Raw genomic sequence first — 11,587 nt, forward strand, 5'->3', positions numbered from 1 at the left:
ACATGGGATCTCACTGTATTCTTTCTTAGAACTGCATACGAATCCACAATTATCTCAAAGTCAATACCTAATTTTAAAAAATGTAACATATCTTTAGAAGTCTGGATAATGGCTACTTTTGTGGGGGAACGATTGGAAGAGAGTATGAATGGCATTCTGGAGTGTTGGTGATGTTCTGTTTCCTGCATATTAAGTTGATGAAAATTCATGAGCTGTAAACTTATGATGTATGCACCTTTCTGTATACACAACAGAACTCTCTAACAAAATATACCACAAATAAAGTTAAAGGACTGGCTATAGATTAAGATAAAATATTTGCAATGCTTATAATCCATAAGACATTAGGACCAAGTACAAAAAGAGCTCCTACAAATAATTAAGAAAAAGACAAAGAACTCAATAGAAAAATGCCTAAGGAAAAAAAAAATTGCCTAAGGGATATGAACAGGCAAGTCACAGCAGAGGAAACTTACCAGTATGCATGTGAAAAGATACTCAACTTTCCCAACAACACCGTAAACTAAAATACCAAGGAGAAGATTTCTGCTACAGGTTACAACATAAAAGGATGTGAAACAACAAGGGGAAAAAAGGTACAAAATAAATATCACACTTGACTATGGGGCTAGTGGAGAGTAATGGACAAAAGGAAACGTGACCAACTGATTCCAGAGAGAAAGGAGCCCTTCGTAGGGGAGCAGAGAGATGCCGCAGTTTCTAGGTCTGGGGGGGTGTCTGAGTGCGGGCAAGTGGAGGAATGAGCCAGCCGTGGAGGGGAGACTTTGCAGGCACCAGGGGAAAGCAGCTGAGCTTAGACAATACTAGGGTGGCCAACCAAATCAAAATCTGGAAGAACCCCCTTCCAAAACCAAACCAAGCCAAACCAAACCAAACCAAACCAAAACAACACTGTGGCAAATTTGCTTAAGAAAGAAGCAGTAGAGAACACAGTAAAGCAGAAAGAAAACCCATATTCCTGCACATTGATGTGGTGTGTGTATTTGGGCAGCCCTGCCAGAGTTGAATCCAAAAGTGAACCAAAAAACCATAAACAAACAAACAAAAACAGAACGGCCGTCCAGCCCCCTCCCTCCCAGGGCAAAAGATCAAAACAGGAGTACAGGAGGCTGGGCTTGGAGTGAACTCAGCGTAATTAAAGCTTCAGTCCAGCCCATGTTCTACTCAGCTTTAGGAGGAATCCAATGATCAGCCCCCAACCTAACTGCTAGTCAGAGGAAGGGGCTTACAGTCTCTGGAAAATCAGTCTCTCTCTCTTTCCCTCTCTCCACACATTATTCCTTTTGTAGGTCTGAATCTCCATCTGGTATAATTTTCCTTCAGCCTGAAGAACTTTCTTTAGTGTTTCAATACATGACAAAAATAACAGCACAAAGGACCAGAGGGGAGTAAACAGAGCATGCTGTTCTAGGGCTCTTAGGTTGTGCGGGAAGTGGAATAATATTGATTCAGGGTAGACAGTGATGAGTTAAGGGTGCATATTGTAATGCCCTAGAATAGCGGTTCTTGATGGGTGGTCCCAGTATTCCTCGGGGTCTTCAGGGGTTCACAAAGCCCTCCCTTTCCCAACTACATATCTTTGTGAGGCTCGATTTTCTTCCTATTCTTAAACCAAAACAACATATCAGAACAGATTGAATCCAGAACATTTAGGAAGCCAAATGTTTTATATTGTGCCAGACGTTAAGGAAATTCACAAAAATGTAAAAACAATGACTACTCATCTTAGTAATATTGCAGGAGGGAGAACACAGTTATAAGTTCATAAAAATACATTATTTATGCTACCAGGTAGAGTACCTTGTTGCTTTTTAAATGAATTAATAAATATTTTTAATTTATCATTTTAAATTTCTAATACGGTATTGATAAATACAAGCCACACAAAAATTAGTAAGAGTCCACAATAATTTTTTAGTAGTAAAGAGATCCTGAGCTCAAATTTTAAGAACCACTGCTCTAAAGTAGTAAAGTCAGGAGTATTTAAAATTTAATCCAAAACAATGAAGAGATACAATTTCAAAATCCATCAGATTGGGGGAAATGTTTAAAATCAGACAAATACCAAGTGTTTGCAAGAATGTGGAAATGATAATTACCCTATAATGCTGATGGCATTGTAAATTGGATAAATCTTTAGAGAGCAATTTGGCATATTAAAACTGTCAGGTACTATTCATACACATTAGACTGGCGAAAATCTAAAAGTCCAAGTTTGTCAACAATGTGCTAAAATTGGAAACTCGGGCGCCTGGGTGGCTCAGATGGTTAAGCGTCTGCCTTCGGCTCAGGTCATGGTCCCAGGGTCCTGGGATCGAGTCCCGCATCGCGCTCCCTGCTCCTTGGGAGCCTGCTTCTCCCTCTGCCCCTCTCTCTCTCTGTCTCTCATGAATAAATAAATAAAATCTTTAAAAATAAAATAAAATAAAATAAAATTGGAAACTCTTCCTGTGCTGGTAGAAGGCACTCTGGAGAACCACAAGGCAGTACTTAGTAAAATTGAATTTGCACAGACTCTAGACCCAGCAGTTCCATCCTAGCTCTATACTCTAGATAGATACCCTACATATGCAACTGGGCATTATACGTACAGGGATGCTCGTTTTGGAACTATTAATATTTTTTATAGAAATAACCTGCAGCACACAGTTGGTGGTCCGCCCTTGTCCCTTGGGCATTCTCCATTCCTGTGCAAGTCAATCGGAGGGTCTTCCATTGCCAGCACCTGCAGCTCTTTGCCTGAGGGCTTTTTCTGGCCCCCAGAGTCTGCTCAGCCAGCGCTTAAAGCAAATCCAAAGTGCCCCTCCCCCAACAGCACACAACTAATGACAACTGGACTTGATGGATAAATCTTCCAGCCCCTCATTGCTCAGTTGGGATGAGTCTGCAGTGTGTTTTGCAATATCTCTTAGGAATCCCCAGTGGGACTGAGCCCACCTGCCCACTGCAATAACCTGTCGGTAATGCACCTTTTATTGGTTTCTTTCCCTTCGCTGTCTCACATCCCCACTTCCCTGCCAGTGCTTACTGGAATCGCCTTCCAACCTTCCAAATAAACCGCTCAGGGTCTGCTTCTGGAGGGAATCAATACTAAGACACAGCCTAAAGGCCTTTCGACAGGAAGTAGATAAATAACCAGTGGTATACAATGGAACACATAGTAGTTAAAATGTATCCAGATCTACATGCACCAACATGGATAAATACTGAAAATACAGCTTCGTGTGACATAAGCAGCCCGCAGAACAATAATAGTATAACATCACCTATGTAACTTAGAGTCCTAGCCTCATGCAGCCTGGGGGGTCCTGACAATCTTACTGACAATTCCGGTCAGTAAGATAAAAACGTACGATTGCTAAAGAGGGTGTGTTCTTGGAAAGCATGGGTTCTTTTGATTAAGATAAAGAGAGAAAGAGATGCGGCTTGAGACTTCCTCCCCCACTTCTTCCCATCTTGATCTTGCCGTGAAGGCTGGGGCTATAGCAGCTACTTGGTGTCCATAGGGAAAAGGTCAAGACCAGCACGGAGACACAACTCTGACCGAGCTGAACACTGCACCAGCCCTCCAGGCTCTTTGTTACATGAGGAAAGTTAATACAATTTTTTTTTTTAAGATTTTATTTATTTGACAGAGACACACAGAGAGAGGGACCACAAGCAGGGGGAGTGGGAGAGGGAGAAGCAGGCTTCCTGAGGAGCAGGGAGCCCAATGCAGGGCTCGATCCCAGGACCCTGGGACCATGACCTGAGCTGAAGGCAGACGCTTAACGACTGAGCCACCCAGGCGCCCCTACAATTTTTTTAAAAGCTGCTATTGGTTGGATTTCCTATTGCTTGTAGCTAAACACATTTCTAGTGGGTGTCTGTCCTAATAAAACAGATCCTGTTAACTGAAGTGCCCTATTTTGGGTTGGGGCGGGAGTGGGTGTTGAAGTTGAAGGTCAGCGTCTGGGATTGTGCTTGCATTGCTCTGATGGGTGCTGCATGGCGGAAGGGTCAGAGGCCACACAAGCCCTCCTCGGTGGCGGTGCAACCAGAAGCAGCTTTAGAAAGCGGAGAAATATCTAATGAAATAGACTATGTGCTACAGCGTGTGCGATGTAACCTCCTCTGACTCCCCACAGAAAACGTCAGTCAAGTCTACATTGCTCCCTCCTGCTCCGTGCAAGTGGATTCCCTTTAGGGGATCCGACGAGGTGCTGAGTTCTGCACCCGGTTACAGCCGCAGAGGGAAGCAGAGGATCAGGGCAGAGTTGACACTGGGGTTACCAAGTCATCACATGGTTGTTGAAGGAGACAGGAGGGCATAGGTACAGACAACATGGGCCCTGGAGCCCGGCAAGCTCTGTCACTAACTGATCCTATAGTCGTGAGCGAGTTCCCTAGCCTCTCTGAGCTTCAGTTTCCCCACCTATAAAACGGACCCAATAGTAGTATCTATTTCAAAGGATTGTGATACGGACTCAAGGAGTTAATACAGCCGGGCACATGGTAAGTGCTCAGTGATGCAGAGCTGGATAAAGGGGAGGAAGGACAGTAGGAAGGGAGGGAGGAAGGAAGGAAATTACTTTTGTGTTTATTAGATTGCATGGGGACACTCACCGCTCTTTTCCCTTTGACAATCCATGGCTCTTGTAATTTTGATTCTGCAAGGAGAAAAGAAAAGTGATGTAACTGGTTCTGCATATCCACCCTTCCATCCCAGCTCAATTTACTGCAGATATTAAAATGCTCATACCATCAGACACAACACTGCCCAGATCCTTAGGCGTGAAGGACCAGCCTGGCCAAGTTCACATTGGTCAACATGTGCCCAGCAGCTTGGTCCTTGGAATAAATCACCAAGTATTCAAGGTATCAAATCGCCCCACTTCACAGGATTGTTCCACAGGCATGACCAGTAGAGTGAATACCTAGTTTTCAGTACTCCAAAGGTCCAACCCTGAACCCCAGTTTTGAGGGCTGAGCTCAGCCAGCTCTGTGAGAAGGAACTGAAACTTGAATATTTGATTAGATCCATGGTCCAGAAGGGGAATGGATCAAAGACTCAGAGTGAAGTTAATTTCTGCACCCAAAATGGACCTTTCAAATCCTCAGTGGGGGTTGGGGGGTGGGTATTATTTTGCTTCTACCACGTCTAAAACAGTTTGGTCTTTAGTCCTGGTAAGACTGATCCCTAATGGCAGGTATGAAAAAAGAAATCAAAATTGGTCTTGTGCAGGATGACCATTGCAACTTGGACAGACTTGTCATCTGCATTAGTTTTCTATTACTGCATAACAAATTACCACAAACTTGGCGGCTTAAAATAGTACAAATTTATGTCTTGCAGTTTCTGTGGGCCAGGAGTCTGGGCATGGCTTAGCTGGATCTTCTGGCCAGGTCTCACAAGGCTACAAGCAAGGTGATGACCTGGGTTATGATTCTCATGCATGGGCTTGGGGTCCTTTTCCAAGATCATCCAGATTGTTGGCAGAGTTCAGTTGCTCGGGATTGCAGGACTGAGGTCCCTGTTTACTTGCTAGCTCTTGATTGGTGACTGCTCTCAGCAACTAGAGGCCCCCTGCAGTTCCTTTCAACTTGGCCCCCTAGGCAGTTCACAACATGGATGTTTGCTTTCCTCCAGGCCATCAGGAGTTCATCCCTCTGACTTCCAATCCTCCCCACTCCAGGTCAGCCACAATAGAGTCCTATATGATGCATGGTACATAATCACGGTAGTAACTATCCCATCAAAGTCACAGGCTCTACCCACACTCAAGGGGAGGGAATTATACAACGTGTGTACACAGGGGGTGGGAATCTTGGGGGCCTTCTAGAATTCTGCCTACCACGCCATCTTATCCCTCAAAGAGCCATAGAAGGGATAGAGGATACTACTTTATGAAACTGACAGAAATTAGCCCCCGACAAAAGCACGTGAACTCTTTTTTAAATTTTATTTTATTATGTTATGTTAATCACCAGACATTACATCGTTAGTTTTTGATGTAGCGTTCCATGATTCATTGTTTTCGTATAATACCTAGTGCTCCATTCAATACGTGCCCTCTTTAACACCCATCACCAGGCTAACCCATCCCCCTACCCCCCTCCCCTCTAGAACCCTCAGTAAGCCCATGAACTCTTTTTTTTTTTTCAAAAACGAATTTTAATCTTTAATCTTTAGTTTGATTTAACATTGCTTTTAGTACGATGTTGACACCAGCTGTGCGGAAAGGGCTCTGGAGAGATGTTCATAGCAGGACACACCTGCGGCTCTTCTTCGGTTCGGGAGGCTCCAGGGCAGCCAGTATTGCTTCGTCAAATACATGCTTTAGGCCTTTCTGTGTGAGTGCAGAACACTCCACATACTTGACGGCCTTCAGGTCACGGGCCAGCTTTTCAGCAGTCTCTGGAGTGATAGGCTTCTGTTTGTTCTTGGCAAGTTTCTCAATCGTAGAGGGGTCATCTCGGAGATCAATTTGGGTCCCAACAAGCAAGAAAGGAGTCTTTGGACAATGGTGAGTTATTTCAGGCACCCACTTTTCCTTCACATTTTCAAACGAGGATGGAGAGACCACTGAAAAACAGACTAGAAATACATCTGTTTGTGGATAACTCAGCGGTCGTAATCTGTCATAATCCTCTTGCCCTGCAGAATCAAAAAGTCCAAGAGTATATGGCTCTCCACCAATCATAACTGTGACTGCATAGTTGTCAAAAACAGTCGGTACATACTCAGATGGAAATTTGTTTGTTGTGTAGGATATCAGAAGACATGTTTTACTAACGGCACCATCGCCCACAACAACACACTTAATTGTCTGCATTGCTGAAACAGTTTTGTATCCACTTTAAATATTTCAGATTCGATGATGACCTCAGCTTCTCCGCCGGGGCGTTTGCCAGCACGTGAACTCTTATCTCAGTAGTATATTCAAGTCCCTCCAACTACCCCAGCACTAGTAAGGTGTCCTTCTCTTTTTTGATTATATCTTTTTTTTTAAGATTTTATTTATTTATTTATTTGAGAGAGAGAATGAGAGATAGCACAAGAGGGAGGAGGGTCAGAGAGAGAAGGAGACCCCCCGCTGAGCGGGGAGCCCAACGCAGGACTCGATCCCAGAACTCCAGGATCATGACCTGAGCCGAAGGCAGTCGCCTAACCAACTGAGCCACCCAGGCGCCCTTGATTATATTTTTTTTACTCTTTCATGTTTTCAGTTCTATTTCCCTTATGTTTATCCAGTCTTTGGTTGAAAAACTTTTCCTGGGGCACCTGGGTGGCTTAGTCAGTTAAGTGTCTACCTTCAGCTCAGGTCATGATCCCAGGGTCTTGGGATCAAGTCCCACATCGGGCTGCTTGCTCAGCAGGGAGCCTGTTTCTCCCTCTACCTGCTGCTCCCCTTGCTTGTGCTCTCTCTCTCTCTCTCTGACAAATAAATAAATAAAATCTTTAAAAAATAAAAAAGAATAGGAAAACTTTTCCTGTCCTCACTGAATTGCATTGATTCCTCTGTTAAAATTCAGTGGACTGTATATGTAGGTCTATCTCTAGACTCTTATTTGTCTACCCTTATGTTGCTACCACACTTTTTTTTTAAAGATTTTATTTATTTATTTGACAGAGAGAGACACAGTGAGAGAGGGAACACAAGCAGGGGGAGTGGGAGAGGGAGAAGCAGGTTTCCCACGGAGTAGGGAACCCAATGCGGGGCTTGATACCCTGGGATCAGGACCTGAGCAGAAGGCAGATGGTCAACGACTGAGGCACCTGGGCGCCCCAGCTACCACACTATTTTAATTACAATAGCTTTCTAGTAAATCTTGAAATCAGGTACTATAAGTCCTCTAACCTTGTTTTTTTCAAAATTGTCTTTGCAATTTGGGGTCATTTGCACTTCAATATAAAGTTTAGAATAAGCTTGCTGGTTTCTACCAAAAATGTGTGTTGGAATTTTATTGGGATTGTACTAAATCTATAGATTTTGAGAAGTGACATCATCAAGTATTGAGTCTTCCAATCCATGAATATGGTCTATCTCTCCATTAATTTAAGTCTTCTTTAATTTCTTTCCACAATATTTTCCAGAAGTCTAAAACGTTTTAAATTAAATTTACTCATAGGGATTTGATTTTGTGATGGTATTTTAAATAATACTTTTAAAATTTCATTTTCCAATTATTTGATGATAGAATATTGTGGTAGACAGAATAATGCTCCCCCAAAAGATGCCCATGTCCTAATATCCCAGAACCTGTAAATACCTTACATAACAAGGGAAAATTAAGGTTGCAGATATAATCAACTGACTTTAAAATAGATTATTCTGGATTATCTGAGTGGGCGCAATGGAATCACTCGGTTTTTTTTGTTGTTGTGAGAGGGAACTAAAGAAATGGGGGTGCCAATTCATGAGAAATAGAGCACGGGATAAGAAGCAGGCTAGTGGGGGGGGTGCTGGAATCTAGAGTAATTCATTTCCCTTCTTTGGGTCACATTTTTCCCATTTTAAAGTGGGGGAGTTGGCCCGTGCACTCTTAAGGACAGGAATTTGTCTGATTCACCTCTGTGTCCTTATTGGTCGGCACTGGGCTCAGTTTAAAGAAGGCACTGATTAGCGTTTTAGGATGACTGTATTAGGAATGGATGGATGGGTAGGCAAACGGGAGGCGGGATGAGCGTAACCTCTAAGAGCTTTTACAGGTCAGGAAATCGAAAATTCTGAGGTTCCCCCAGGGTCACAGAAATCGCTAAGTACAGTTTAGAATCCCAGATTTTCGTAACTTTCCCGCCAGCGAGCCGGGTAGTGGACTCGCGCAGCACCTCCCGCGGCGCGCGGCCAACCGGGGCTTGAAGTCTTTTCTCTGTATTCATCGTTTTCCTCCCACTCTATCCGGAATCACTCCGCGGGGACCCCCAAGTCGGAATGCCTCCGTGGCTTCCCTCCCTTCTCTAAGGACGATGAAAGCATCTGGAGTCCGCGGCACTCCTACCTTCGGGCGCGACATGGTACGATTCCCCAGGGCCGGACCCAAACCGCCGCAGCGCCACGCGCGAGCCTCCGCGTCCCGTTGCCAAGGCGACGGAGGGCGCCCGGATCCGCCGCTCTGATTGGATGAGCCAAGGGCCCGCCTCTCCGCGCGGGCTAGTGTCCAATCCCAGCCGCTGAAAGCTTTTGCGCGCCGCGGCGGCCCAGACCCCCTCACTCGCTCGACCTTTCTCTCCCAACCCCTCGCTTCCGCGACCCTGGGGCGCACCCGGCCCTAGACTGGCCGCCCTCGGCGGGCGCTGACTGCCCAGCGCCTCTTCCAGCTGCGTTTCGCTAGACGTACGAGCGCTCAGAATGAAAAGCTCAGCTTTTGGTAAATGCAATGGTACTAAGTTTCCTTACTCGGTCCCTCACTAAGTCGCCTAATCATTTGGTTAGTTGGTAACGCGGCCAGTTATTCTGCTTTTTCTCGGGCACTCTCGAATTCTTAGGCACCAACTTGATGCCAGGATTCACCTCAACTCCTGTAGTAGCCTCCTGACCAGTCTGCCAGTGCCCACTCTTGCCCTAGCCGCTCCAGTTCCTTCTTGGCACTGCAGTTGAAGAGCACAAATCCGATCCGGCCTCTCCACTACGTTAGCAATTTTTTCGTCATTGCACCCTGTATTGGCTCCCTGCCTTTCCCTGCCTCCCTTCTCCACTACCCTGGGATCTATGCCAACCATAGCTGATTAGAAACTGTTAAAAATTGTATTGTTTGTTTCATAGCAACAAAATATAAGTTATGTAGGAATATATTTAATAAAATATATGCAAGACATTTATTAAGCAACAAATTCTTAATAAGCCTCTAGTTTATGGCATGCCTCATTCTTGACTCTACGAGGATATAGCACTGAACAAAACCAACAAGTATCTGCCCTTGCGGAGTTTATATTCTCATAGGAAAAATTAGAAAACATTGAAGGATATTAAAGAAGCCCTGAATAAATGGAGGGATATGCATGTTCATGGACAGGAAGACTCAATATTAAAAAGATGCGTATTTTTTTAAATCCAACAAGGACTTTTGAGAGACCGTCTCAACCCAAGAGAGGCAAATATCAATGGAATAATATAGGGATCCTAGAAATAGATACAGGTGTGTGTGTGTTTTAACTTTATGTACAATAGAAGTGGCATCATAAATCAGTAAATGGCATTGAGAAACTGACTTTCCATAGGAGTGAAAAATAGATGCCTAATTCAAGCAGGTTAAAGAATAAATATGACAAACAAATACTTCAGGCTGTTAGAAAAAATACTTAAGTATATATATAATATTTTATGATGTGAAGGTGGGGAAGGGTTTCTTTCTTTTTAAAAGATTTTATTATTTATTTATTTATTTGAGACAGAGAGAGAGACAGAGAGCACGAGAGGGAGGAGGGTCAGAGGGAGAAGCAGACTCCCCGCTGAGCAGGGAGCCCGACAGAGAGAATGAGAGACAGAGAGCACGAGAGGGAGGAGGGTCAGAGGGAGAAGCAGACTCCCCGCTGAGCAGGGAGCCCGATGCAGGACTCCATCCCGGGACTCCAGGATCATGACCTGAGCCGAAGGCAGTCGCTCAACCAACTGAGCCACCCAGGCGCCCTTTCTTTCTTTTTTTAAGATTTTACTTATTTATTTGACAGAGAGAGCACAAGCAGGCGGAGCGGCAGGCGGAGGGAGATGGAGAAGCAAGCTCTCCGCTGAGCAGAGAGACCGATGCGGGGTTTGATCCCAGGACCCTGGGATCATGACCTGAGCTGAAGACAGACGCTTAACCGACTGAGCCACCCAGGCACCCCAAGGATTTCTTAATAAAGCACAACTCATAGCGGAAAAAATTAATCTGTGGCTCTCTCAAAATCTGAACTGCCATACAACGAAAGACATTGTAGGTTCAATTAAAAGACAAGCTACATAAATAAATAATTAAAATGTTTAAAAAGGGGGTGGGATGCTGGGTGGCTCAGTCAGTTAAGTGACTGACTCTTGGGGTCATGGGATCGAGCCCAGAGTCAGCTCTGCTCTTGGAGTCTGCTTGAGATTCTCTCCCTCTCATTCCCCCTCTGCCCCTCCCCACCTCGTGATCTCACCTGTGCCTTGCTCTCTCTATCTCTCTCAAATAAATAAATAAGGCACCTGGGAGGTTCAGTCAGTTAAGCTTCGGACTTCAGCTCAGGTTGTGATTTCAGGGTCCTGGAATAGAGCCCCAGGTCGGGCTCCCCGCTTGGCAGGGAGTCTGCTTGTCCCTCTACCTCTTTCCCCCACTCATGCTCTCTCTCTCTCTAAAATAAATAAATATATAAGATCATTAAAAGACAAGCTACAGACTAGGAGGCAATATGTGCAACATATATAACAAAGGACTAGTACTCAAAGAACTACAACTATTAAGAAAAAGACTACCCCACCTCACAAAGAAAAGAAAAATGGACAAAGGATATGAATAAAGAACTTTCAGCAAAAGAATCTCAAATAGCCAATAAGCACATCAAGATATGTAAATCATAACAATTATAAAATATTTTATACATATCACCTAGACAAAAATAAAAACACAT

At 44.3% G+C, this 11,587-nt stretch overlaps 2 protein-coding genes across 2 annotated transcripts in view; both read right to left on the reverse strand.

The window, feature by feature from the left end:
• The window catches only part of TTLL9 (tubulin tyrosine ligase like 9), a 38,574-nt gene extending 29,556 nt beyond the window's left edge, over nucleotides 1-9,018 (reverse strand). Inside the window, exons 1-2 of the mRNA XM_045885555.1 lie at nucleotides 9,004-9,018; nucleotides 4,627-4,670 (exon numbers count right to left, since the gene is read on the reverse strand). Coding sequence (XP_045741511.1) covers nucleotides 4,627-4,670; nucleotides 9,004-9,018 — 59 coding nt within the window. The remainder of the gene's footprint in view (nucleotides 1-4,626; nucleotides 4,671-9,003) is intronic.
• Nucleotides 6,164-6,929, reverse strand: LOC123851650 (cell division control protein 42 homolog). The gene has a single exon (XM_045885556.2). The coding sequence runs from the start codon at nucleotides 6,834-6,836 to the stop codon at nucleotides 6,261-6,263; it is 576 nt and encodes a 191-aa protein (XP_045741512.1). The 5' UTR covers nucleotides 6,837-6,929; the 3' UTR covers nucleotides 6,164-6,260.
• Nucleotides 9,019-11,587: the final 2,569 nt, after the last annotated feature.

This window comes from Mirounga angustirostris, unplaced genomic scaffold, assembly GCF_029215605.1.
Source record: "Mirounga angustirostris isolate CCGP_5_RB_7025 unplaced genomic scaffold, mMirAng1.0.hap1 SCAF_10, whole genome shotgun sequence".
Taxonomy (NCBI): Eukaryota; Metazoa; Chordata; class Mammalia; order Carnivora; family Phocidae; genus Mirounga; species Mirounga angustirostris.